Below are 27957 nucleotides of genomic sequence, written 5' to 3' on the forward strand. Positions count from 1 at the left end.
AGAGTAGAACAAATTCGCTCTCCTAAAACGGCAAGTATTCTTGAACCAGCTGTACATCATACCAAATGCTATTACCTAAAACACCTAAGGATAAAATGAAAAAGTGGACCATAAGAAACTAAGTTTTCTGCTTTAAAGAATTCTCTTGTTCAAAACTGTAAACAAATTCAACATTGTACTACATAAGATATACTACATTTACATAAATTTGTCAAAAATAATACAAAAACTCAAAGGAAGTCTGCACATGCTCCTCAAGAATATCTTTCAAGATGAATGCATTTGCCAAAAAGTATACACAGACTGGCGATATGTTGTGTAACTGAAATTCTGCCAGCAACTTACTCATATCCACCTTCTAAATATTGTTTTGGGATCACTCACGCGCGTTTATGTAGCCTCAACATGTATTCACAAGATACCGCTGATGAATAATGACCGATCTTTAAAATTCAAGATCAGATATAAGTCCTCGGAAAATCCACATCATGTAACACCTAAAACAAAATGCTCCCTACTGCCACTTGAACTGCACCCTGCAAATAGAATCCCCTATTGTAGATGCCAATAATTATGACAAAGAAAGGGATTCAAGATAATACAGTAAAATGATAAGAATCTATTGAAGTATATTGATATCTATGAGCAGGCAATTTGACCCTTCTATAGCAGATTCAAGGACTTTGTTGCCTCTTAAATTTTCACTTGGTCAAGAATTTCCAGAATTTTATTGCTACTTTTGAACTTTTAAAAAAAAATTCATTATTTGTTAGTATTCATTTAATACTATCTGGTTCTTATCATGCAAAAGGGTGGCTGGAAGGTCAGACACTTTAAGTTAAGATATTTCTTAATCAATTGCTATTAATATCATGGTATCAATTTCGCTAAGTCACTCGAACATGTATTCATATGTTAAAATTATCTTAGCAAAGACAGTATCACTATCTTAAGAGCCCAGAGGATATGCAGAATGAAATTTACCCTATAATTTTAACTCAAAATAGATTAACATTACCTGCACTTATTTCCATTCCCTTTCTGTACGATGTGTTGGGGATCGAGAGAGATAAGAGCGGAATATATAGTTTGCACACGGAAGTTAGTGACTTGGCAGAGCCCGCTTACGATGACGTGCCCTCATCATTGTTTCATTGTCGTGCCTAATCCATTCCGAAAGTCTCCAGGGTTTTTGCCACTTCCATTTGAACTGTAATATCCATTGATGATGACTTCTCTTGCATCTCCATAGCTTCCCACCTTGTCCTGCAGCTTTCGGTTTTTTCATTGACAACTGGCCGAGTGGCACCATCTGCAGTCATCAAAGAGTGCACTATCAGCCATGCGTGATGCTAGTGCTAAGTGATTAAAGGAACTGCCAAAGAAGAAAAGGAGATCGCGGGAGAAACCTTTCGTGTTTGATCGATAAAGGTTGCTGCCTCTCTGAACGAAGCACTAGCAATTCCAGCCGAATATTTGAGCTGCTTTTGTGCCCGAACAGGGACTGGAGACAAGAGACCTCTTGTGTCATCCACAAAGTGTTTGTCAGGATAAGCCTGCTTCGTATTTCAACATTTCAGTTAAAGGAAAGAACAATACTTCAAGTGTTCACCAGAAGAAAAAGAAATAAAAAGCAAAACCAGAATAAATGCATTTGGATTTTTTCTAACAGCTTTATTTACTCAAATGGCAGTTTCAGTAACCAGATAATACATAGGAAAGGTTGAGAAGTTTTATGGTGTGCCTCACACAACTAATGTTAGCTGTGTGAGGCCTCTTTTTTTCTCACAAATTTGTGGACCCATATTTTACACTTTTGGGTCACAAAATTGTGAGACAAAAAAGAGGCCTCACATCACTAGTGTCGGTCGTGTGAGGCACAAAAAAAAATTCGGAAAGGTTTCATTTAGGGGCGGATCTATATGGGAGGGGGTGGGTTCATATGAACCCATGCTCCCCTCCCTAGATTATGTATAGCACTTGTATTTTTCTGATTTTCTTCTTAAATAAGCATGTGTGAACCCATGCTCAAGTGAGCACTTTGGCTCAGTGGTAAAATGAGTGCGACCTCGCCCCCAAGGTCAATGGTTCGATCCCTACTTGCTCCCTTAGACTTTTTATTTAAAAATATTTCTGTTTTCTTATTGTTTCCTCTTCTTTCTTGGTTATGGCCTTAAGTTATTCTTTAAAAAGAAATCTTTCACTAAAATGTTTCATGAAATGTGTTTACATTTTGTCAAGAAATAAAGTACTAGAAAAAGAAATAAAATTAATCTTAATCTCCCACTATAATCAAAACTTATAATGCAATTCATAAATCTATATGGATATAGAAGTACATAAAAAGATCCACGTAATAGGATGGACGAAGAATTTTTTGATAATTTTTAGCTTGCTATATATAACTTAAGATATTTAAAACTGTAAGTAATGATACTATAATTGATAGTTGTTGAATGAAAACTCGTCGAGGACATAAATAATACTAATAATATTAATTAGAGTTTGCCCGTCAACTTGGGTTATCGTAAAAAATTATATTGTCAAATCATATATCTATCTAAAGATAGTGGTGCACCCATGCTCTTAAAATTCTGGATACGCCTCTGGTTTCATTTGGACAAATAATTGAAAATAGTAATATATTTGATTAAGATCCTTGCATGTTTTCTCTAAAAGAGGTCGAAAACTAAAAGCATGAGGCAGGGAAAAAAATGGAAATGCAAGAAAGTAAATCCTACCGAAGCTGATGAAGCTAATGATATTGTAACGGGTTTCTCTCTCACTTTCAGATCCTTTTCGACTTCCTTTCTCCTAATTTCACTCTGTCGCAGTACACCTATTAGTTCTCTCATTTGTTCTTTCATTTCCTTGATCTCAAGCTCCTTTTCCCAATGTTGGCACCTGCATAAAGCAAAAGTGAGAGTTAAAACAAATAAATTCACACAGGCTGTGACAAAAGCAAAAGTAAATGACATATTCTTTTCTACAGAGGAGGTCAAGTCTCCGAAGCCTTCTATACCTTAAACAATCATCACAAATATAATATTGATATGGTCAGCTGGTGTATATTATGCATTAATTTCCTAAGGAGACCTTCTCAGTGTGTAACTTTTTTCTCTATTTCACGAGCGTTCTTGACTATCATGACATGCAAAACAGGGATTTCAAACCATCACAACAGAAAAGATTGGATGTGGTGTTCAATGTAAAGAAATGGCTTTTAACCTCACAGAAATCCAGTCTCATGACCATTGTCCTCCCTTGCTCACCTACATGCAAATCCTTTTGGACTGACAACTCTTAGTATTTGTCCTTAGTAGTAAACTTTGTTAGAGATAGCTATGTAATTGTCCCACATTGGAATAGGAGTAGTATCCCCTTTGTATAGAGTAGCTATAAATAGCACCTCTTGTATTGCATCACATACAATATCAATATATCATATTTTCTCCCGTGCCTTCTCACATGGTATCAGAGCTATCGTGAGAGATTTATCGCTGTGCATAAATTCCAGCGATTCCGGGAAGTAAAATCAGTCACCGGAACCCTTTTTTTTCCGGCGACTATCAAAGTTGTTTTGCGCCTGCTTTGTCTCGGTCAGTGTTGTGCACAAAATCCAACACTACCACAAGAGTAGTCACTATCCGGCGACCAAATCTCAGTGAAAATCTCCGGCGGTACTGTAGCTGTCCAAAGAAAATTTTTCGACGAAGTTCCAACATTGTGTGGGCCACCTTCCGGCCATTTTTTGGCGACGACTCTTCAGGACAGATTGTTTCCCTTGCAATTCCGAGCCTACCCATCCAGGTTACACCAAATTCCGACCACTTTTTTATTTTTCCGGCGTGAATAGTGATTTCAAAAAAAAGGTGGACTTCCGGCCATTTTTTTAAAAAGTTCCTTCAGAACAGTTTGGTCTTCTGGTAATTCCGATCCTACCCCTACTGTTTTTATTTCATTCCGACCACTTTGAATATTTTCCGGCTGCAACAGTAACTTTCCAACTGCTACAGTAGGTTACTATTCTGGTTCAGTGTTCCTTACTCTATTTTCAGTGGATTACAGTTGATTATTTCTCTTATTTGGTAATAATTTACAAGATGTCTTTGGGAATTGATGTTTTTGGGTCTAAAAGCATGAGTTCTGGAAACTCTAATGTTATGATTACCTCGGAACCTTTAATGGGAGGTTCAAACTACTTAGCTTGGGCTTCATCTGTCGAGTTGTGGTGTAAAGGTCAAGGTGTGCAAGATCATCTGATTAAACAGTCTAGCGAAGGAGATGAAAAGGCGATAGCGCTTTGGGCAAAAATTGATGCTCAATTATGTAGCATCTTGTGGCGTTCTATTGATTCTAAGTTGATGCATTGGCCTCATTCCAGACATGTTATTTGGTTTGGGCAAAGACACGTACGTTATACACTAATGATATATCTCGCTTCTATGATGTGATATCACGGATGACAAACTTAAAGAAGCAAGAATTAGATATGTCTACTTACTTGGGTCAGGTACAGGCAGTCATGGAGGAATTTGAGACATTGATGCCAGTTTCTGCTAGTGTGTCAAAACAACAAGAGCAGCGACAGAAAATGTTTCTAGTTCTTACACTCGCTGGACTTCCTCATGATCTTGATTCAGTACGAGACCAGATTTTGGCGAGTCCGACTGTCCCTACAGTTGATGAATTATTCTCTCGATTACTTCGCCTTGCTGCAGCACCAAGTCACCCAGTGATTTCATCACAGATACTTGATTCCTCTGTTCTTGCATCTCAGACAGTGGATGTTCGGGCATCTCAAGCTATGGAGAATAGACGAGGAGGCGGTCGTTTTGGGAGATCTAGACCCAAGTGTTCTTATTGTCACAAACTTGGACACACTCGCGAAATGTGTTATTCCTTAAATGGCCGTCCACCCAAAAATGTCTACGTTGCTCAGAGCGAGACTACAGGTAACCAGGGCTTTTCTGTATCTAAAGAAGAATATAATGAGCTCCTTCAGTATCGAGCAAGTAGGCAAACATCTCCACAAGTAGCCTCAGTTGCCCAGACTGACACTCCTATTGCTGGTAATTCTTTTGCTTGTGTTTCCCAGTCTAGTACTCTTGGACCATGGGTCATGGACTCAGGCGCTTCTGATCATATCTCTGGTAATAAATCACTTTTGTCGAATATTGTATATTCACAGTCTCTTCCTACTGTTACTTTAGCCAATGGATGTCAAACTAAGGCACAAGGAGTTGGACAAGCCAACCCATTGTCTTCTATCACCCTAGATTCCGTTCTTTATGTTCCTGGTTGTCCTTTTAGTCTTGCATCTGTTAGTCGTTTGACTCGTGCCCTCAATTGTGGTATATATTTTATTGATGATTCTTTTATTATGCAGGACCGCAGTACGGGACGGACAATTGGTACAGGTCGTGAATCAGAAGGTCTTTACTACCTTAACTCGCTCAGTCCTTCCACAACATGTCTAGTTACAGATCCTCCAGATCTAATCCACAGACGTTTAGGACATCCGAGTTTATCCAAACTTCAAAAGATGGTGCCTAGTTTATCCAGTTTGTCTAGATTAGATTGTGAGTCGTGTCAGCTTGGGAAACATACCCGAGCTTCCTTTACGCGTAGTGTTGAGAGTCATGCAGAGTCTGTTTTCTCCTTGGTTCATTCTGATATATGGGGTCCTAGTAGAGTCAGTTCAACCTTGGGATTTCGTTATTTTGTTAGCTTTATTGATGATTACTCAAGATGTACTTGGCTTTTCTTAATGAAAGATCGTTCTGAGTTATTCTCTATATTCCAGAGTTTTTGTGCTGAAATCAAAAACCAATTTAGTGTCTCTATCCGCATTGATAATGCCTTAGAATATGTATCTTCTCAGTTTCAGCAGTTTATGTCTTCTCATGGAATTATTCATCAGACATCTTGTCCTTATACCCCTCAGCAAAATGGGGTTGCAGAAAGAAAGAATAGGCACCTTATTGAGACTGCTCGCACACTTCTAATTGAGTCTCGTATTCCGCTGCGTTTTTTGGGCGATGCAGTTCTCACAGCTTGTTATTTGATTAATAGGATGCCTTCATCTCCCATCAAGGGTCAGATTCCACATTCAATATTGTTTCCCAAGTCAGCCTTATACCCTCTTCCACCTCGGGTTTTTGGGAGCACATGTTTTGTTCATAACTTAGCCCCGGGGAAAGATAAGTTAGCTCCTCGTGCTCTCAAGTGTGTCTTCCTTGGTTATTCTCGTGTTCAGAAGGGATATCGTTGTTATTCACCTGATCTTCATAGGTACCTTATGTCAGCTGACGTCACATTTTTCGAGTCTAAACCTTTCTTCACAACTGATGTCACTTCTGCTGACCACCATGACATATTTGAGGTCTTACCTATACCGACTTTTGAGGAGTTTAGTAATCCTCCTCCACCTTCAACCACAGAGGTTTCACCCATACCAACTTTTGAGGAGTCCAGTATTATCCCTCCTAGTTCCCCAGCCACAGGAACACCACTCTTGACTTATCATCGTCGTTCGCGCCCTACATCAGGCCCATCTGGTTCTCGTCCTGCACCTGACACGGCTCCTACTGCGGATCCTGCTCCTAGTACACCGATTGCACTTCGAAAAGGTATACGGACCACACTAAACCCTAATCCTCATTATGTTGGTTTGAGTTATCATCGTCTGTCATCTCCCCATTATGCTTTTATATCTTCATTGTCCTCGGTTTCCATCCCTAAGTCTACAAGTGAAGCATTGTCTCATCCAGGATGGCGACAGGCTATGAGTGACGAGATGTCTGCTTTACATACAAGTGGTACATGGGAGCTTGTTCCTCTTCCTTCAGGTAAATCTACCGTTGGTTGTCGTTGGGTTTATGCAGTCAAAGTTGGTCCCGATGGCCAGATTGATCGACTTAAGGCACGTCTTGTTGCCAAAGGATACACTCAAATATTTGGGCTAGATTACAGTGATACCTTCTCTCCAGTGGCTAAAGTGGCATCAGTTCGCCTTTTTCTATCCATGGCTGCAGTTCGTCATTGGCCCCTCTATCAGTTGGACATTAAGAATGTCTTTCTTCATGGTGATCTTGAGGATGAGGTTTATATGGAGCAACCACCTGGTTTTATTGCTCAGGGGGAATCTCGTGGCCTTGTATGTCGCTTGCGTAGGTCACTTTATGGTCTAAAGCAGTCTCCTCGAGCCTGGTTTGGTAAGCTCAGCACGGTTATCCAGGAGTTTGGCATGACTCGTAGTGAAGCTGATCACTCTGTGTTTTATTGCCACTCTGCTTCAAGTCTATGTATTTATCTGGTAGTCTATGTTGATGATATTGTTATTACGGGCAATGATTAGGATGGTATTACTAATTTGAAGCAGCATCTCTTCCAGCACTTTCAAACTAAGGATCTAGGCAGATTGAAGTACTTTCTAGGTATTGAGGTTGCTCAATCTAGCTCAGGTATTGTTATTTCTCAAAGGAAATATGTGTTAGACATTCTTGAGGAAACAAGGATGACCGGTTTGCAGACCTGTTGACACGCTGATGGATCCGAATTCTAAACTTCTGCCTGGACAGGGGGAGCCGCTTAGCGATCTTGCAAGCTATAGGCGGCTGGTTGGTAAATTAAATTATCTCACAGTGACTAGACCCGACATTTCTTATCCTGTGAGTGTTGTAAGTCAGTTTATGAATTCTCCCTGTGATAGTCATTGGGATGCAGTTGTCCGCATTATCCGGTATATAAAATCAGCTCCAGGTAAAGGATTATTGTTTGAGGATCGAGGTCATGAGCAGATCGTTGGGTACTCGGATGCTGATTGGGCAGGATCACCTTCTGATAGACGTTCTACGTCTCGATATTGTGTTTTAGTAGGAGGAAATTTGGTGTCCTGGAAAAGTAAGAAACAGAATGTAGTTGCTCGGTCTAGTGCAGAAGCAGAATACCAAGCAATGGCTATGGCAACATGTGAACTAGTAGGGACCAAACAATTGCTCAAGGAGTTGAAATTTGGTGAAATCAGTCGGATGGAACTTGTGTGCGATAATCAAGCTGCACTTCATATTGCATCAAATACGGTGTTTCATGAGAGAACTAAACACATTGAGATTGATTGTCACTTCGTCAGAGAAAAGATACTCTCAGGAGATATTACTACGAAGTTTGTGAGATCGAATGATCAACTTGCAGATATTTTCACCAAGTCCCTCGCTAGTCCTCGCATTGATTATATATGTAACAAGCTCGGTACATATGATTTATATGCTCCGGCTTGAGGGGGAGTGTTAGAGATAGCTATGTAATTGTCCCACATTGGAATAGGAGTAGTATCCCCTTTGTATAGAGTAGTTATAAATAGCACCTCTTGTATTGCATCACATACAATATCAATATATCATATTTTCTCCCGTGCCTTCTCACAACTTCAAATCTACTTCAAAGCACAGTATTAGATCTCCTGGTAGTGCTTCAGATAACTTTACTTCACTAATCTTTCAATTTCGGTTTTGCCATTTCCTCCTATCTCTACTTCTTATGAAGCTTCAGCCCATAGAATTCGTAATGTTTGAGACAATGGAATACGCGCACTATAAGATAGGTTGTTAATCCAATGGAGAGAAGTGATAAAGAGATAAATAGAAGAAAGCTCAAAAATGCATCAGGAAAATACCTTGCATCCGCAAGAGAACTGAACATATATTGGAGTAAATTTTTCGCATCCCCCATTGAACGTAGCTGGTTCCAACGTCCACGGTTGCTGAAGGCACGGTCTCGTTCTTCTGCTTCCGAAAGTTGTGAAGACATGGCAACTAGAGAGTTGGATGAAATGCTAAGCATATTCCCAAGAGAAGCAATTCTTGCCATTCTTGCATTAGGTGACATTGACCATGCCCTGAACAGATGACAGTGAATAGGATAATCCAGGTGACATGCAAGGTACATTTGTCCAGTAGTGCTGAATCCATTATCAGCTGAAGAGAAGGATGAGTTTAGTATACGTACCTAGAAAGACCCTTTTTTCCCTTAGGAGAGATCAGTCCTTTTGAAGCAAATTCATTAACTTGTCTCAAAACAGCTAGCTCTTCTTCCAATGCAGCTCGTCTGGAATAGAGAGAAAGCAATGAATAAACATAAAACTGGGGAAAAGATTATAATATAACTATAAACAGAAAACAAGTAGATTAACGAAAACCAAATATAATTACTTACACTTGACTTTGCTTTTCATACTCATGCCGAACCTCGTGAACATTCACCATAATCTCAAGCTCGTGATCAAGCCAACGTTGCAATGATTTCTCATAACTCTGAATGTAATAAGAACTTCTCTAAATGATTTGATCAAATAGATCAAGAAAAAAATTCATTAAAGCAGAAAAGAGAACAGAGATTATTACCTGTCCATTTGTTCCATTTTCTTTGCCAGTCGCTGCATTTAAATAGATTATTAAGTTTTCTTTTTCTCGATAAATTCATCGTTAGTAAGTAGAATAAGTTATACTTGTAAAATAAAGCTTTCTAGAAAATGGGACCTATTCAGTGAGCCAAGTGTTTGATACTTTATAATCTTCATAGGAACACAGACACCAGTAACTTACAACAAAGACATCCTATTAAAGCTTAAGTGCAGACCTGAGTTTTCACGAGCTGAAGATTTACGTGCTTCTAGCAACTCCTTCAATCTCTTGGTTGACGTTGCAGCCTCCTCTGTCTTTCGTTGGAGAACCTGATGTAAATTCAAGAACTCATTAACACATGTATTGACTCTGATCGTTGTCTAACTTACATTTGTTGATAGGGTGCGTATTTCAGTACAGTTGAGAGAATCAGAATTTACTGCTACGAGCTAGATTGAAGCTGCTTCCATGGTGGAAGTGAGCTTGATAAGTAATGGAGAATGCATAAGTTGCTTACAGAGTGTTACAGAATGTACATAGACACAAATTGATATAGTATACATAGCACAATCATAGGTAGAGATATTTAGGGATTTTCTGATTTTGTTTCCTTAGATAGAATTACTGGTAAACCTACAAATAGCTCTCATTCTTGGAATAATACTATAAGGAGATTGCTCCACTGCCTTTGTATTTAACATGGTATCAGAGCCGAGCTTGTAGCTCGCCGGAATTTGTCCGCTGCCTAGCCGGAGATTGTCTGCCGCCTTGCAGGAATTTGTTCACTGCCACGCCAAAATTTCTGCCAACTTTTGAAGTAACAATCACAGCCTATCTAGGGGGAATCGCCTCCCTCCGATCTGAAGAAACCCACCGGATTCTAAGCTCTTGAAGTTCACGCGCTACTGATAACTTTCTGGCAGAATTTCGTCGGCAAGCACGTGGAGTCAAATTTTCTGTCCAGCTGATTTCGTTGGTTAAACCTGGTTAGACCATTCCTTTCTGTTTCCTTTCTTTGACTAGTTCTCTGATTTGGTAAGTGCAGTTGTTTGGAGAGTTTCCTTTTGGATCAGACAACTTCTCTGATTTGTTGGAACATTTTTTTGGGTCTGATTAGTATCAGGAGACATACTCTTGAGTCTAAAGGTTTCAAGTTGAGCAGGACGAAGACGGAATACCTCGAGTGCAAATTTGGAGTTGAGCCGACGGAAGCGGGAGTTGAAGTGAGGCTTGACTCTCAAGTCATTCCCAAGAGGGGTAGTTTCAAGTACCTTGGATCGGTTATCCAGGGGATCGGGGAGATTGACGAGGATGTCACACATCGTATAGGGGTAGGGTGGATGAAGTGGAGGTTAGCGTCGGGAGTCTTGTGTGACAAGAAAGTGTCACCGTTACTAAAAGGTAAGTTTTATAGAGCAGTGGTTAGGCCTGCCATGTTATATGAAACTGAATGTTGGCCGGTAAAGAACTCACACATCCAGAAGATGAAAGTAGCAGAGATGAGGATGTTGAGGTGGATGTGCGGGCATACAAGAATGGATAAGATTAGGAATGAAGATATTCGAGAGAAGGTGGGTGTGGCCCCCATGGAGGACAAGATGCGGGAAGCAAGACTCAGATGGTTCGGGCACATTCAGAGGAGGAGCACTGATGCACCGGTGAGGAGGTGTGAGCGACTGGCTGTAGTGGGCACGCGGAGAGGTAGAGGACGACCTAAGAAGTATTGGGGAGAGGTGATCAGACAGGACATGGCGCGACTTAGGATTACTGAGGACATGGCCCTTGACAGGGAATTATGGAGGTCGAGTATTAAGGTTGTAGGTTAGGGGAGAGTTGTGAATATTTCTACAGCACAATAGAGTGAGACTAGCCAGTTAGGAGTTGGACTAAGAATGTCATTGGTCGTCTATTGATGCAGGGCTTTACCTGCTAGTTTTACTATACCAGCCATCTTTTTCGTATTTCGTATTCTGTATGTCATATCTATTGTATTGCTGTTATTTTATTATGCATTTTTATGGTACTAATATATCGGCTTCTGTTGCTTTTGAGCCGATGGTCTCCTGGAAACAGCCTCTCTACCCTTCGGGGTAGGGGTAAGGTCTGCGTACATATTACCCTCCCCAGACCCCACTTGTGGGATTATACTGGGTTATTGTTGTTGTTGTTGTATTAGTATCTGAGTAATTGACAGGTTGTATTCGGGTGTGATTCCTTCTTTTTTTTTGTCAAATGGGTTCTCTGTTTCAAGTGTTGTTGGAACTCATATTGGGGTCTCAAATCTGTTAAGAAGCACTTATTTGTGTGGGGTTTGTTGCTTTCTTTAATTGTTTTGATATTAACTGTACTATTAGTAGAAGAAAATTATGACTGAAACTACAGCGCCGAGTCAGTTTTCTGATAAATTAGTTCAAGTTTCAATGGATGAGTATGCTAAATTCTCATCCATTGAAACCACAACATCGAAACTACAGATTTTGTACGGTGTCCCTATTGAGGTCTATACCGACCACCAGAGTCTACAACATCTGATCTTAACTTGCGTCAGTGAAGATGGTTAGAGTTGCTTAAGGACTATGATATCACCATTCTATATCATCCCGGGAAGGCTAATGTGGTAGCCGATGTATTGAGTCGAAAGGCGGAGAGCTTGGGCAGTGTAGCATATCAACCGGCAGTGGAGAGGCCATTAGCATTGGATGTTCGGGCCTTGGCCAACAAGTTTGTCAGATTGGATGTTTCGGAGCCGAGTCGAGTGTTGGCTTGTGGTTTCTCGGTCTTCCTATATGATCGTATCAGATAGCGTCAGTATGACGACCTCCATTTGCTTGTCCTCAAGGACGTGGTTCAGCACGGCGATGCCAAGAAGGTCACTATCGGGGATGACGGTGTGTTACGGATGCAGGGCAGGATATGTGTGCCCAATGTAGATGGGTTGTGTGAGTTGATTCTCCAGGAGGCTTATAGTTCGCGGTACTCCATTCATCCGGATGCCGCTAAGATGTATCAGGACTTGAGGCAACACTATTGGTGGAGGAGGATGAAGAAAGATATAGTGGAGTATGTAGCTCGGTGCCTAAATTGTCAGCAGATGAAGTATAAGCATCAGCGTCCGGGTGGATTGCTTTAGAGGCTAGAGATTCCAGAGTGGAAATGGGAGCGGGTTACTATGGATTTTGTTGTTGGGCTCTCACAGACTCAGAAGAAGTTCGATGCAGTATGGGTGATTGTGTCTAGATTGACCAAGTCAGCTCATTTCATTCAAATAGTGACTACTTATTCTTCATAGCAGCTGGCTCAAGTTTATATTCGCCAGATCGTCCGCTTTCATGGCGTGCCGGTATCCATCATCTTTGACCGAGGTAAGCAATTTACATCGCGACTCTAAAAAATCGTACAACGAGAGTTGGGCACTCGGGTTGAGTTGAGTACAACATTTCACCCTCAGACGGACGGACAATCCAAGCGCACTATTCAGACATTGGAGGATATGCTTCGTGCATGTGTGATATAGTTTGGGGGTTCTTGGGATCAGTTCTTGCCGCTTGCGTAGTTTGCCTACAACAACAGCTATCAGTCGAGCATTCAGATGGCTCCGTATGAGGCCTTGTGTGGGAGGCAGTGTTTGTCTCCAGTGGGTTGGTTCGAGCCGGGTGAGGCTGGGCTATTGGGTACAGACTTGATTCAGGATGCTTTGGAAAAGGTAAAATTGATTCAACATCGGCTTCGCATAGCCCAATCTAGACAGAAAGGTTACGCACATCAGAAGGTTAGCGACGTTGCATTCATGGTTGGGGAGCGGGTCTTGCTCCGGGTTTCGCTCACGAAGGGTGTTATGAGGTTCGGGAAGAAGGGCAAGTTGAGCCCTAGGTATCTCGATGTTTTGAGATTCTTGAGAGGATTGAAGAGGTGGCTTACAAGCTTGAACTGCCACCTAGTCTAGCTGTAGTTCATCCAATATTCCATGTTTCTATGCTCTGGAAGTATCATGGTGATTCGTCTCATGTGTTGGATTTCAACTCAGTCTTATTGGACAAGGATTTGACTTATGTTGAGCAGCCGATGGCCATTTTAGACAGGCAGGTCCGAAAGTTGAGGTCGAAGACTATTACTTCAATGAAGGTTCAGCGGACAATCGAGGAGGCAACTTGGGAGGCCGACCATGATATGCGTAGCCGGTATCCTCATCTTTTCACCACTTCAAGTATGTCTCTATACTCGTTCGAGGATGAATGTTTGTTTTAAAAGGAGGAGGATGTAACGACCCGGCCGGTCATTTCGAGTATTTTAGCCCCGATCCCATATTTATTGCCTCCTCTATGTTGTATTATGGTTATATGCTTTGACGGGGGTGTTTGGTTTTGGTTTCGGATGAGTTTCAAAGTGAAATGGGACATAAAGTCCCTAAGTTGGAGCTTACCGTAGTTTGACTTTTGTGTAGACGACTCCGGAATGGAGTTTTGACGGTTCCAACAGCTCCGTGTGATGATTTTGGACTTAGGAGCATGTACGGATGTCGAATTGGAGGTCTGTAGGTCGTTTCGGCTTGAATTGGCGAAAGTTAGGAAGTTGAAGGTTTGGAAGGTTGGAAAGTTTGACCGGGAGTTGACTTTATTGTTCTAGGGGTCGAATTCCGATTTCAGAAGTTGGAATAGGTCCGTTGTGTCATTTATGACTTGTATGAAAAGTTTGAAGTCAATCGGAGTTGTTTTGGTACGAATCGACATTAGTTTTGGAATTCGGAAGTTCATAGTTTCATAAGCTTGAATTGGGTTGCGATTCGTAGAATCGATGTTGTTTGATGTGATTTTTGGCCTCGAGTACGTCCGTTATGTATTTTGGAACTTGTTGGTATATTCAGACGGGGTCCTAGGCACCCCGGGTGTGATTCGGATCGAATCCGGAAAAAAATTAGACTTAGTCTCATTGCTGAAGTTCCAGCTTTCTGGTGTCATCGCACCTGCGGAGGGATTGGCCGCAGGTTCGGACTCGCAAATGCAAGTGGTGAAGTGCAGAAGCGAAATGAGGCAGCCCAGGTATAGGCTCGCAGGTGCGAACTTTTGGGCGCAGGTGCGCCTTCGCAGGATCGGGCTTGCCTTCGCAGAAGCGGAATTTGGGGAGCAGCCTTGGGCAGGATCGCAGATGCGGTCGTTTCTCTGCAGAAGCGGGCTCGCAGGTGCAAGCAATTGTCCGCAGAAGCAGAACCTCAAGTATTAAGTTTGAACCGCACCTGTGATGGATTTTCCGTAGGTGCAGCGTCGCAGGTGCGACCCCAGGCTCGCTGAAGCGAGGATCGCTGGGCAGAAAATGGGTCTTCGAGGGTTTGAATTTCATTTTCATATTTTGGACCTAGAGAGCTCGGTTTGTGGCGATTTTTCGAGAGTTTTTCAAGGAAAACATTGAGATTAGTGATTCTAACCTGGATTGGACTATATTTCATGAATCTATTGTTGTTTTCATCATTTAATTGGTGTTTTGAGTTGGAATTTTGGGGAAAAATTTGTGAAACTTCTTAAGCTAAAAATTGGGGATTTGAAAAGCGATTTGAGGTCATATTTGAGTAATTCTTGTATGGTTGGACTCGTTATCGAATGGTGTTCGTATTTTGTAATTTTGGTCGGGTTACGAGATGTGGGCCCCGGTTGACCTTTTGAGTTGACTTTTTATTTCTTTGCAAAAATCGTAATTTTATTGTTCGAAATAGTTTCCTATAGCTTATATTTATGGTATGAAGTTGTTTTAGCTATATTCAACCCGTTCGGAGTCGGATAATCGAGGAAAAGGCCTACTAGTGGGTTGAATTAGCGTGTTTTGAGGTAAGTGGCTTGCCTAACTTTGTGGGGGAAAATTATCCCTTAGGATTGGTGTTGGTTTGTGATAATTGTGATATGTGAAAGCCGTGTACGCAAGGTGACGAGTGCGTACACAGGCTAAATGTGGAAATTTATCGGTTTTAGCTATGTAGATTCCTTTCATGGGTTAATTGAGTTATCTTGTCATGTTATATTCATCATCATTTGTCTATTTTCACTTGCTCTACTTGCCTTATCTCTTACTTGTTAATTGCTCTACATGTTTAGTCGAAGTTCTTGCTTCCTTTATTCCATATTCATTATTTAATCGTTGAATTCTTTACTTGAAGTTGTTATTCTTGGAATATCTTGTTGTTGAAATTGGTATTGAGTTATAAGGGTCGTGATTCACATTGAGGCAAAGTGTTCAGTTGTGAAATACTATTCTCGTTGAGTTATTCACTTCCGGTTGTTATTGATACTCTTGTGCATATTGTGGTTGAGCCATGGGCTACTTGTTGTGAAAATACTATTGTTGTTGGTTTCATGGCAAGTTGTGATATTGGGCACTTGAGGTGCGATTTGTGATACGTTATGATATTGATACGCATGCGGTGGTATAAGGTTTGGGGTTGAAACGCATGCGGTGAGATAAGGTGGGCTTGATACGCACGGTGCTAGCAGGGGAACTACTTAAAACCACGCGGTGTGATAAGGTGGGCTAAAACGTGGGAAGCTATTTAGCCATTTCGTTAAGTAGAAGTTGAATTGTTGCACAGGGGTCAAGCATAGACCCTCTGTAGTCAATCAAAATTTCCAGTTCTCTGCAACAAGCTGCTGCAGAAGAGGGAAACACAATATAAAGTGAGAGGAAAATGCTCACCATCTTTTGGCGCTGATTCAGAGCAACCAATTTATGCCTTTCATACTCATTCCTCATCCCCTCCTTCCTTAACTGCATTCAAAGATAACAACGTCTAGCATTATCAACAACCTGAAGACTTCAAACACAATAACTAGCAATTTCCTCATTAACAGCATGTATTTAGGAGAAGATAATTATGAAAGACACTTATAGTTCTGAAGCAGTAGTAACATCATTCTTTCTCATAATGGTTGTGACAACCATAACACAAGGCGAAGAATAGAGAGTAAAAGCAGCAGTAGCAGCAAACTACCTGCACCAATTCTTTTTCCCGAGATGCCTTCCATAGACGATATTGTTCAGCCTCTTGTTTAGTTTTTTGCTGCAGTTGTGCCTATAAAACCACAGAACATAATTTGCACATAAGTGCTATGAAGGACGTTACTTTTACAGGAGAAATCAAAGGGTAACGCAACCTTCTGCGCCTTGATTGATTGCATTTCATCTTGCAAGCGCTTTGCTGCTTCGTCACTCTCCTGTTTTTGCTTTGAAAGCTGAACCTGGTTCTCTTGTTTCTTCTTAAGATCTTGTATCTGGTAGGTGAATACACATTTAACAAATTACAGAGATAGGCACACAGCAGAAGATTATCTGGTTTTCTAACCCCAAGTAAATGATTATTTTAAAGAACATGGCACAAATGCAGACCTGTGCTTCAAGTGATTTTAGCTTTTGGGAATGCATATCTTGCAATTTCTGGGACAGTCCATCAGAATTAGCAGCACGGTTTTCAACCTCAGCTAATAATCGATCTCTTTCTTGCTGCATCAGGGGATCAGCAAATGAGGAAATCACCAACCCAAACAAAAATGTGGAAATTACATTTCTTCAATTTGTTTTCTCAATTACCTGCACAGCTCTTTTCTCCTCTTCAAGTTCAATAATCTTCTTACCAAAGTGCTGCTTCAGAGCCATGGTGTCAAAGCCTCCATAAAGTTTCATCTCAGACTGCACAGTATTACGCAGATGATTATTATTAGATCATCAGATGTAGCAAAACTAGGAACGCTAGCAACCATTTTTAAGAAAAGGTACCATCCAGAAGAATTGTCGAATCTAGAACAATTTCTCGTGTCCAACTCCATATAGACAATTAATTGCATGACATGACATACCAAAACTAGTACTTCTAAAGCCTCAAAAATAAACAAATAGGAGGTGTCATTGTGGCAGTTCAGCTATCTACAGCAAACGGCAAACTATACAGGTTAGCTCTATGTTCCTCGCACTCTCCGAAAATGTTGCCGGGTGCGTGTCGGATACTCCAAAAATAGTGTATTTTTGGAGGATCCGACACGGGTGCGGCATCATTTTGGAGCGTCCGCACAACATAGGGTTAGCTAGGTCTGAGAATGCTAATCCATAAATTTGGAGTTGTAAAATCAAGCCAGGAGGTGGTTATAGCCTCCCTCTTCCATGTCAAGAGGGGGGAGTGGTGCTAAACTAAGTTCAAAACACTAAGAATTAGAACCTCCAAACCAGTGCTAGGCACTAGACAATCTTTTCGGACTTTTGATGAATTTCTTTAATGAGCCCTTCTATTTTAGAAGTAACTCCAAATAGTGACAGACTAGCACTTGCTGTGATTGTTATGCGAAAAACAGACAACTTTAGATCACATCACTGTGTCCTTGTGTGAAGAATATATTACTCAACCAATGATATGTTTAATTTAAATGCAGTTTAAGAGTCCAGCTTACCTCTTTCTGCTCTAAACGCCTATTTAATTCATTCAATTCTTTGTCTAAGGAGTCTTGCAGGAGAGTGTGTTCCCGCTCTTTTGCTGCTTCTTCTTCCATATCTCCTGGATCACCTGTCAGTCAGTGAGTCCGAATCAAAGCACTGAACCACTTGTAGAGTTGAGTTCTGACATGTGAATCAAAAGTCAAGAGAGGTGTACCATTTTCTTTCACAGGATAACCAGATGAATCAATGCTTTGCAAGCCTCTTTTAAGGCCTTCACTTTTCACTGGAAAGGCACCACTAACCTGAGAGAGAGAGAGAGAGAGAGAATTAGTTATGCGACTAATCAGGATCCTCTTTTCATAAACTGGACTTCATTAATGTAGTGAAGTTAATGTATACTTTAACTTCTGTTTCATATTGCTCAGTGCTAGAGCCTCTTCTGCGGTACTCATTTAGTTCTCTATTTAGCTCTTCATTAGTAGCTTCAAGCCATGCAATCTTATCCTTAAGCACCTGCAATTGAAATCACAAATGAGTTGATTGTCAGCTATTGAAGTATGAAAACTATCCAGGGATCCATTTTAAATTGTAAAAAGACGATCTAAGTCATGGACAACCGTAGAACAACAAAACCACCTGTATTTCATCAGAAAAAGCACCTCCACTACGGGCACAGAGTTCTGCCTGCAAATACTCTAGTTGGTGGCGCATCTTCAGCATCTCATTAGACATTGGATCTCTATTTATCTACAAAATGTTCAAAGAGAGGTACTTAAGATTTCTTTTTCCCAGAATGATGGAAAGACATTGTAAGAAAAGTTTTGTTGCAAAACTTACTACTGGCTTGTTCTGAATATTCCGAGCACGATTTGCATATTTAAGAGTGTTCAGAGTTTCTTCAGCATTTATATCAGCAGGACTAATGCATGCTGGAAAAATGTAAATTAAAGATAAGAAAAAGTAGGTGAAGTGTCCCCTTGTAGGAACAGCAGGACATGCAAGCATCTCAAAGACAGAGAAATAAGAACCACAACTTTGATTAATCCAAGACGAATATACATAACACTGTCATAGATTTCTTCAGCATCTTACTTAAACAATGTTCTTTTCTTGGTCTCTTTTTTAAATGGTAGTAAAAAGACATGTTCACTGGAGATTGAAACAATAAGAGGAAGCAGGTAATTGATATTGAGTGAGGCCAGATAAATATACCTACTGAGGACTCCCAAACAACAGGTCTCAACTTCCTCAATCGGGGTCCATATAGAGACCTACCTGGCCTCCGGCCAAGGAGAAAGGAAAGGGAGCAAAAGTTAGCTAATTCCACCAATTTGCTTCGATAATGCAAAGTCCCACTGGCTTATCTCTCAAGTGAATCAAATTTGTTAACAGTGTGCCCCATCAGCCCATACTAACGATTCAAAATATTAACACCACCATGATTTAGCTTAGAAGTTAAATTGAGCTCAAAGATTGTGCTCAATGTTAGGGCAAACAATCATTCAATCAATCAACTATGCCTCAATCCAAAATTTTCCTCAATCACAAATTTTTTGAGGTTGAATGTATAAGTTCTCTATCTTCATTTTGCTCTCTTCAGGTTTATTTCATTCTGATGCTAAATAATATGTCTTCTAACACAAATATGAGTTCTCAAAATCGTACAATTATTCCTACTTGGAAGTACAACTTTCCAAACAGAAAAAAAGGACTGCTAACAAACACGAGACCTAGTGTTAGTGTAACGACTAACTTTTAATTATAAAACGTTAAAGGAACAAAAGCAAACAAAAAGCAGGCTGAAGATTACAATTATGAAGAGAGAAGATCCATACTTGCTATTTTTAACGAGCAAGATATTGTTCACAGCACATAAAACATAACCCAGTATCAAACTTTGCTAGCCAACTCAATAGGGAAAATCAAATTCTTGACTGTCAAGGGCAGCACAATAGTGAGCAGTGTTAGATAGTTATGGAAATAACCCTAGTCCCACGTGAATAGGAGTAGAATAGATATTGTGTATAGTTATAAATAGGGCTATTGTAAAATACTTAATAGCTAAGTTGCTCCGACACGGCAGCTTAGGTGCCGTACCCGTGTCATCACGACACTAGTATGGGTGTGGATATGGGATTCGTACCGGATTTGGTCAAACAATTTTGGGTACATCTCGAAGATCCGACCTCTAGATCCGCATCCGTGTCAGCACTCGCACCCGTGTCCGAGCAACTTAGCTTAATAGAATATCAATAATATATTTTTCTCCCGTGCATTCTCACATGGTATCAGAACAACCATGAAAATTTATCATTGTGCATAAATTCTAGCAACTTCGGGAAGAGAAATACATCAACCGAAAGCCCCTTTTCCGACAAAAACAGGTATGTCCGCAAGAACAATAGTATCCGTCAGTGTGCAAAAACCAACACTACCAAGAAGTAGATCAGAGTTAGGCGACCAACCCTTAAAAAAAATCTTCGGCAGAAAAGGACTCACGCGCCGCTGGAGAACTTCTCCGGCTAAGTTCCTACGTCAGTGCGTCGGCACGTGAGGCTGTTTCTGGCCAGATTTTGGCAAAACCTCATCAAGTCAGTTTGTTTTCCTCGCAATTCCTTACCTTTAGATTCAGTTCTTTATGTTTCCGGTAGTCCTTTAATCTCATAGTCGTTAGTCGCTTAGCCAAATCACTTAAATATTCTGTTTTATTTCTTAATGACCTTGTTTTTATACATACAGGGCGGATCATTGGAACCGGGCATGAACCAAATGGACTTTATTACCTTATCCTTACAGAATCACATGGACTCACATCTTATCTTCCTTCAACAACTCATCATGTTACTGATTCATCAGATTTATTACATAAACGTTTGGGACATTCCAGTTTGTCAAAACTTCAGAAAATGGTACCTGATTTATCTCACTTGTCCACTCTAGAGTGTGAGTCATGTCAGATCAGTAAGCATACTCGCTCTCATTTCCCTCGACGTCTTGATAATCGAGCAGTCACCTTTCACTTTAGTCCATTCAGATATTTGGGGTCCTAGTCGGGTCGGTTCTACCTTGGGATTCCACTACTTTGTGAGTTTCATTGATGATTATTCCAGGTGCACTTGGATATTTTTGATGAAAAATAGATCGGAGTTATTTCCTATTTTTAAGACCTTCCACGCTGAAATTCAAAATTAATTTGGGGTTTATATCCGCACATTTTGTAGTGATAATGCCCTAGAGTATTTGTCTTCCCTATTTCATCAGTTTATGAACTCTCATGGGATTATTCATCAAATATCTTGTCCATACATATCTCAACAAAATGGGGTAGCTGAAAGGAAGAATAAATATCTTATTGAAATTGCTCGTGCTCTACACATATAATCTCATGTTCCGTTGCGTTTTGGGGGGTGCAGTTCTTACATCTTGTTATATTATTAATCATATGCCTTCCTCAGTTATCTAGAATCAAGTTCCATTCTCTGTCTTGTTTCCCACTCATTTTTGTTCTCTCTTCCACCCCGTGTCTCTGAGAGCACGTGTTTTGTTCCTTACTCCAGGAAAAAATAAGTTAACTCCTCATGCTCTTAAGTGCATATTTCTAGGTTACTCGAGAACGCAAAAGGAATATCGATGCTATTCACCTCACCTCCAATGGTACCTTATGTCTACTGATGTTACCTTCTTTGAAACCCACTAATACTTTACAGGTCCAGGTAATCACTTAGATATTTCTGAGGTGCTACCAGTTCCATTTTTTGGAGATTCAGTCACTATCTCCCATTCATCTTCCTCCTATAGCTCCAGTTCCACCACCTACAGCTCCAGTTCTAGCTCTACCATGTATGGCTCCAGTTCCATCACCGAGTCCAGTTCAACCTTCTACAGCTCCACCACTTCTTACTTATCATTGTTGTTCGCGCCTAGCATCAGGCCCAGCTAATTCACGTCCTCCACCTGACCCTGCTCCTACTGCGAACTTGTCTCCTTCTAGTCAATCGATTGCACTTCGGAAAGGTATACGGTCCACACTTAATCTTAATCCCCAATATGTTGGTTTAAGTTACCATCGTGTGTCATCACCCCATTATGCGTTTGTATCATCTTAGTCTTTTGTCTCCATCCCTAAGTCTATAGGTGAAACACTGCCTTATCCAGGATGGCAACATGCTATGATTGACGAGATGTATGCTTTACATACGAGTTGGGAGCTTGTTCCTCTTCCTTCGGGTAAATTTATTGTTGGTTATCATTGGGTGTATGCAGTCAAAGTTGGTCCAAATAGACAGGTTGATCGACTTAAGGTTCGTCTTATTGCTAAAGGGTATACTCAGATATTTGGGCTCGATTACAGCGGTACTTTCTCTCCCATGGCTAAAATAGCATCAGTCTGCCTTTTCTATCCATGGCTGTTGTTCGCCATTGACCTCTCTATCAGTTGGACATTAAGAATGCTTTTCTTTATGGTGATCTTGAGGATGAGGTTTATATGGAGCAACCACCTAGTTTTGTTTCTCGGGGGAATCTAGTGGCACTGTATGTCGGTTGCGTCGGTCCCTCTATGGTCTAAAGCAGTCTTCTCGAGCCTGGTTTGGTAAGTTCAGCACAGTTATTCAGTAGTTTGGCATGATTCGTAGTGAAACTAATCACTCTGTGTTCTATCGGCATTCTGTTTCAAATCTCTGTATTTATCTGGTGATTTATGTTAATGATATTGTTATTACTGGCACTGATCAGGATGATATTACTAAGTTGAAGCAACATATCTTTCAGCACTTTCAGTCAAAGGATCTGGGCAGATTAAAGTATTTTCTGGATATTGAGATCGCTCAGTCTAGCTCAGGTATTGTGATCTCGCAACGAAAGTATGCCTTAGACATTCTGGAGAAGACATGAACGACACAGTGGGAGCCTCTTAGCGATCCTGCAAGATATAGGCAGCTGGTTGGTAAATTAAATTACCCCACAGTGACTAGACCTAACATTTCCTTTCATGTGTGTGTGGTGAATCAGTTTATGGATTCTCCCTGTAATAGTTATTAGGATGTAGTTATCTGCATTCTTCGTGGATCCAGAGTAAGTAATAAAACTCAGTCATATTATCATTGATAGGTCATTGCAACTATATTTGCTTTCGCTAGAACAAAATTTAGAAAATTCACTATAGTTAGATATATCATTGTTCATCAGCATGCTATTGGTGTCATTCTAACGCAAAAAGGGCAGATAAACAGGAATTACCTATCATGAAAGTACGACTGTTACCGCCAAGTGAATCCTGTCATTTGCCAAAAACTCTTAGTGGATGAAGTGTGCAAATAACTTCAATAGACACAGTGGAAATGACTCAACAAGGAAAAAACAAAATCTAAGTGTTTTTTAAAAGATGAAGACAAAACAAATCCTCAAATAATTAAGTTCTGTTGACCATGTAATAATACCAAAGTTTGTTCACAACTTTCTGCTGATAATTCAATTAAGTGTGGCAGTGTTGGTTTTCTGATCTTTCCTTTTTACTGAGAAGTCTCTTTTTTATTGGCAAATGTAATTCATTGCAGCAACAAATAAGTGCTTTATAATACTTAAAGATAGTGACATTACAGATTATGTGATGAACACAGAAAACCAACCATGGCCTCAATGACACTCTTTACTGAGTACACTCGTAACAGAATTTTGTCACTTTACTTATCACTTCTTCCGTCCCAGAAAAAATGGTGGGGTTTGCCAAACAAGGGTCAACCATCTCATTTCGGTGTGAATTTGGACATCAATTTTTACCTACATTTTTTTTGTAAACTTTAACTTTCAGTTTAATTTTCAACTTCACTTCAAATGTCTTGCATAACTTTTTGAAATAATTCTAATTAGTACTCTAAATAACAAATTCTGATAGTTAAAAACTATTTAGATAATGTATTGAAAAATCATAGTCAAAGAAATAACAGTTTGAGTCCTTAGATAGTTATGATGCCACAAAGAGTGCAACAAAGGAAGTATTCAAGAAAGACTATAAAGGATTTCAGAACAACATTTCAAAATTTGGAAGTTTAATAACACTGTAACAGGCAGGATAAGAATTGAGTCTATTTAGATATTGAAAAAAATAGTTGACACCATCCACTATCAAGATTGTATTATCAGCAGTATAAAGCTAAATGGTGAAAAGGTTCCCCAAATATTAAGAACAATATCATGAAAAGCTACATAAAGGGAGACACTTTTCTTAAAGTAAACCAAGAGGATACTTCTGTTACCGAGGTTTCAGCTATTTTTGACATAGAAAATAATTATTGGATGCTTTTTCGACTTTAGTAGATAGGTTGTATGATACACCTATTACAGGATTCTTAAAGAAAAACAACAAGTTTTTCTCATCTGTTTTTCTGAGAATGGTAACGAAGCAAGTTTTTCTCGTCTCCAATAACTATTCCTCTATGATTTGATGAAAATAAGGAATATTGGAATATCCTTAAAAGGAAAACATGTCAAACCTGCAGGAGCCGAGTGAGTTTACTATCTCGATATGGAACATGAGCACCTTCTCTCTGCTTTTTCTCATCGCCTAGTGCACTAATAACATTTCCAAGTGCAAGAAGGCCTTTATTAATGTGAACTCCTGTTATTGGAACGTCCACCAAGTAACTGTGTCACACATGAGGCATTTTCGAACACATTAAGAGATAACAATGAGAATGAGTACCTTCTTTAAAACGGAGACCATCTGATCCCGTTCTTTTGACTCGCTCTGAACCAGCAAGATCCACCAAATGCAACTTGGCACAAAGATATTCTTCAGTCATGCACTCACTGCTATGGCCATCATTTGAATCCATCGGGTTGAGCTGGCGCATCTGCTCCAGTGTAATGGTGAAGATGGCATGAGACCGACTGACAAAAATGAGAAAAAAGATGAAACAGTTCATAAAATTTTGTACATAAATAATGCAACAGGGAGAATGCGTCCTTCAGATCACTGGACCCATTAAAGAAACTATATGTAGGATACAAGTGAAAGCCTGGATTTCGTGTATTATGCTATTAGCGCACAAGTATTGTACTTTTCTGCCTAAGATTTTATTAAGTATAACTTGACAAGCCTTCCCCCCACAAATAAAAAAGGAAAGCAAATAATTGATGGTGTCTTTCCATGTTATTTTACCAAGATAATAAAGGGCAAAAAAAGAACACACAAGACCATGAGACCATGTTTCCTACCTTGACTGGTTGTTCATGTTTGTACTGCCGGTGGCCCTATTAAGTGATCCTTGCTCCAGGCAATCAGCCATTTCCTTTAGTGTTTTTACACTACGCTCAGTTGATCCTACCAATGTAATAACACCATTTGATGTTTCACGGATCTGTATTGGTGGTTTCCTTGGGCTGGCTACTTTCCCTGTGTGCCCATTTATTGTCTCTGATTTGCTAATAGAATCAGGGTCCAGCAAATCTATTACTTCTTCTTTATGTATCTGCATAAGAGAATAACTAAGTCAAACTGCATGACCGTGCATAGTGTAGCCAACAAAGAAAGTCATAACTGTTTGGAATGTTAGTCATTCTACAAATTCCAAGTGTTGTAAAATATATAGATATAAATAAAATAAAATTGTTCTGTGCCTAACAGATTAAGCTTTTAGATGCAGTGGTCAGATAATTCAACATGGTACTAGAGCAGATAGAGGTCATGTAGTCAAGTCTTACCGCCACTCATAAACAAAGTATTTCCACGTACTTGGTCACAATAAAAAATTCAGGCCTCATGAGAGGGTCGCTGTAAAACATAACATAAATTAACAAAAGTGTCCTCCGTCAATAGCATAAGTTTTTAGATGAGGTGGACATACATTTAACAAGTGGAATTATGGAAGCAAAAAAATGTGTGATGCAGCATTGACTAAAAAAAATTTACATTAGAATGAAAGACCAAATTCCAACTCATGCAACTTTGACGTGCTCGAAAAATGTATAATTCATCAAAACAGTTGTTCTTGGATAGAATTCAGCATCTTTATTTCACTATTCTCTTCTTAGATCCATGGAATGGCCTACATGTTTCTTATCATCGTGAACTATAACATATTACGGAAAAAATGAAGGTTGATGTGTTCACTGTCAAAGCCTCCCAGTATTCCTATATGATCAATTGATTCTTAAGTATAATCTCAAACTTACAGAAACTAAAGACTATCTGTACCTTATGGCCTATTGAGCTATCTACTAGAATTATTGAACGTTTTGCTTTAACGAGCCACTTATTAGGTCAAATTTTTGTTATTTACTGAAATGCTTAGGCACCGACTACGAAAAGAACGGCGCGAGGAGACATGCAGGGGCATGAGAAGGATTCTTTGATATGAGGAAAACAGAAGAAAGGAATGAGTTGGCAAACCTCAATGAAGGATACGTGCAACTGGAATTCTGACTGATGTTTCAAGGTCTCAATCTTGTTAAACAAAGTATTCATAACTTGCAGAACGAGTCCAGTTTGGCCACCATCTTTGAAACCAGTACCCATGGTGTATGTTTTCCCAGAGCCTGTCTGCATTACATTCAAATGTAAATAGAAAGAATATGGAAACAAATGGCTGAAATTGAAAATAGCTAATATCACAGAAACACACATATATTATACGATAAAGGGTATACCTGGCCATACGCAAGGACAGTGGCATTATATCCTTGGAATAAACCGTCAACAAGAGGGGCCACACACTCCTCAAACATTGTAACTGAGGGTGAACCACTGCTCCCATAAACATGATCAAAAGTAAATGAGTGTGAGCCAATTTGCACCTGCAAAGCAGCCATAATGAGCCTTATACTTGCTAGATAATAAAATATGTACATGAAATATAGACTGCAGAAGTGCCTCCAAACTCTAGTAGGCACATCGAGAATTTCTGTTACTGTCTTTAAAACTTAATTACTACATTCAAAGTGCTGGTGCAAGATTTCCCTATTTCCTAGTTTTTGACAATTAAGTCTCCCAGACGTCAACGAGGAAGGATTCGGAGAAGGTACCAGTTATCAATTAAATTGAGGAAAATGTGTAATATGAATGCAGTATAAGCAGAAAGATGGAAGAAATCAGCTGTTGTACAAGAAATATGGTGACACAAAGACAAATTGTGTACTTGCTTGGTCCTGTTGTTGGTCTTAATCTTCACTAGATGAATTGTACTCGAGTTGCCGTGTAATAGAAAATTACAAACTAAGAAAGAAAGAATTTAAACGAAGCCGGATATTTCAAGGAAGCAAACTAAGCTCAGAACATGTGTTAAGCCCCCATCAGAGTCACACTCAGACCAATCAATCAGTCAATTGTCCCTCAATCCCAAACTAGTTAAAGGAAATTGAAGAAATCATTGTTGTGCAAGAAATTGGATTAGTAATCTGCAATTAAGCAGAAGAGTACACTGAATATACCCTATTATAGAAACTACTTATTGTAGTAGTACTAGGCTATTAATAAAATCAGAGTAAAACTCGGATCACATCACCATAATTGCTTGAAATAGGACATGAAGATTCCAGAAAAACATGGTCTTTGAAAGCTTTAAAATCATAATGTGATCCATAATTTCCTTGATAAAGGCATAATATCATCATCAATTTGAAAATAAAAGGCAAAAAGTAAGCTTGCCCAATAACACCACAGCAGGAACATATGTTAAAGAGTCCACAATGCTGAGCCAATAATCACATAAAAAAAACAACTGTACCTGAGGCTTTCCAGGGACTAGAAAGACACAATCTTTGCAACCTTGAAGCTTCTCATCTCCAATAAGCGGCCTAATATGAACTGCCACTTTGACACAACAATCCTCTACACAAGCAGCTTCCATTGAAAATATTTAACAATAGAAGAAGAAAACAGAGTCAAAGGGGAAAGAAAATGTGTTCTTGGCTAGTGAGTTGGAAAACAGTTAGCTGAAATCTTCACAGAAGTGGAGATGAAGTTTAAGGAAAGCCAAGAAGACAGAATGAAAGGTAGTTAATAGTTATTCCCAAATACAGAGAGAGAGGGGTTGGGGGGGGGGGGGGGGAGAGAGTGTGTGTGTAGAATAGGTAGTTGAGGAACAGAAAAGAAAGGCTGAAGTGTATATAAGAAGATGGGACCGTACATGCAGTATGTGTTACTGTTAACTTC

General features: G+C 39.8%; 1 protein-coding gene across 7 annotated transcripts; it reads right to left on the bottom strand.

Annotated features, from left to right (window-relative positions):
• On the bottom strand, window positions 1-27957 carry LOC107792614 (kinesin-like protein KIN-4A). Of its 7 annotated transcripts, none has more exons than XM_075236915.1 (27): window positions 27530-27953; window positions 26454-26600; window positions 26197-26346; window positions 25023-25276; window positions 24508-24695; window positions 24299-24423; window positions 23046-23082; window positions 19020-19082; window positions 18645-18736; window positions 18444-18554; window positions 18207-18320; window positions 18022-18109; window positions 17822-17934; window positions 16971-17069; window positions 16770-16883; window positions 16538-16654; window positions 16375-16455; window positions 16080-16151; window positions 9640-9733; window positions 9405-9436; window positions 9217-9314; window positions 9010-9108; window positions 8678-8899; window positions 2742-2904; window positions 1410-1556; window positions 1019-1312; window positions 1-536 (listed from the first exon to the last, which is right to left on the bottom strand). In XM_075236915.1, exons 1-26 carry the CDS (start codon window positions 27650-27652, stop codon window positions 1103-1105), a joined length of 3153 nt encoding a protein of 1050 aa, XP_075093016.1. In that variant the 5' UTR covers window positions 27653-27953; the 3' UTR covers window positions 1-536; window positions 1019-1102. The 7 variants fall into 7 exon arrangements, with proteins under 7 accessions (XP_075093016.1, XP_075093015.1, XP_075093019.1 ...); XM_075236914.1 differs by having other exon boundaries at window positions 1-552; XM_075236913.1 differs by having other exon boundaries at window positions 124-536; window positions 1410-1559.

This window comes from Nicotiana tabacum, chromosome 18, assembly GCF_000715075.1.
Source record: "Nicotiana tabacum cultivar K326 chromosome 18, ASM71507v2, whole genome shotgun sequence".
Taxonomy (NCBI): Eukaryota; Viridiplantae; Streptophyta; class Magnoliopsida; order Solanales; family Solanaceae; genus Nicotiana; species Nicotiana tabacum.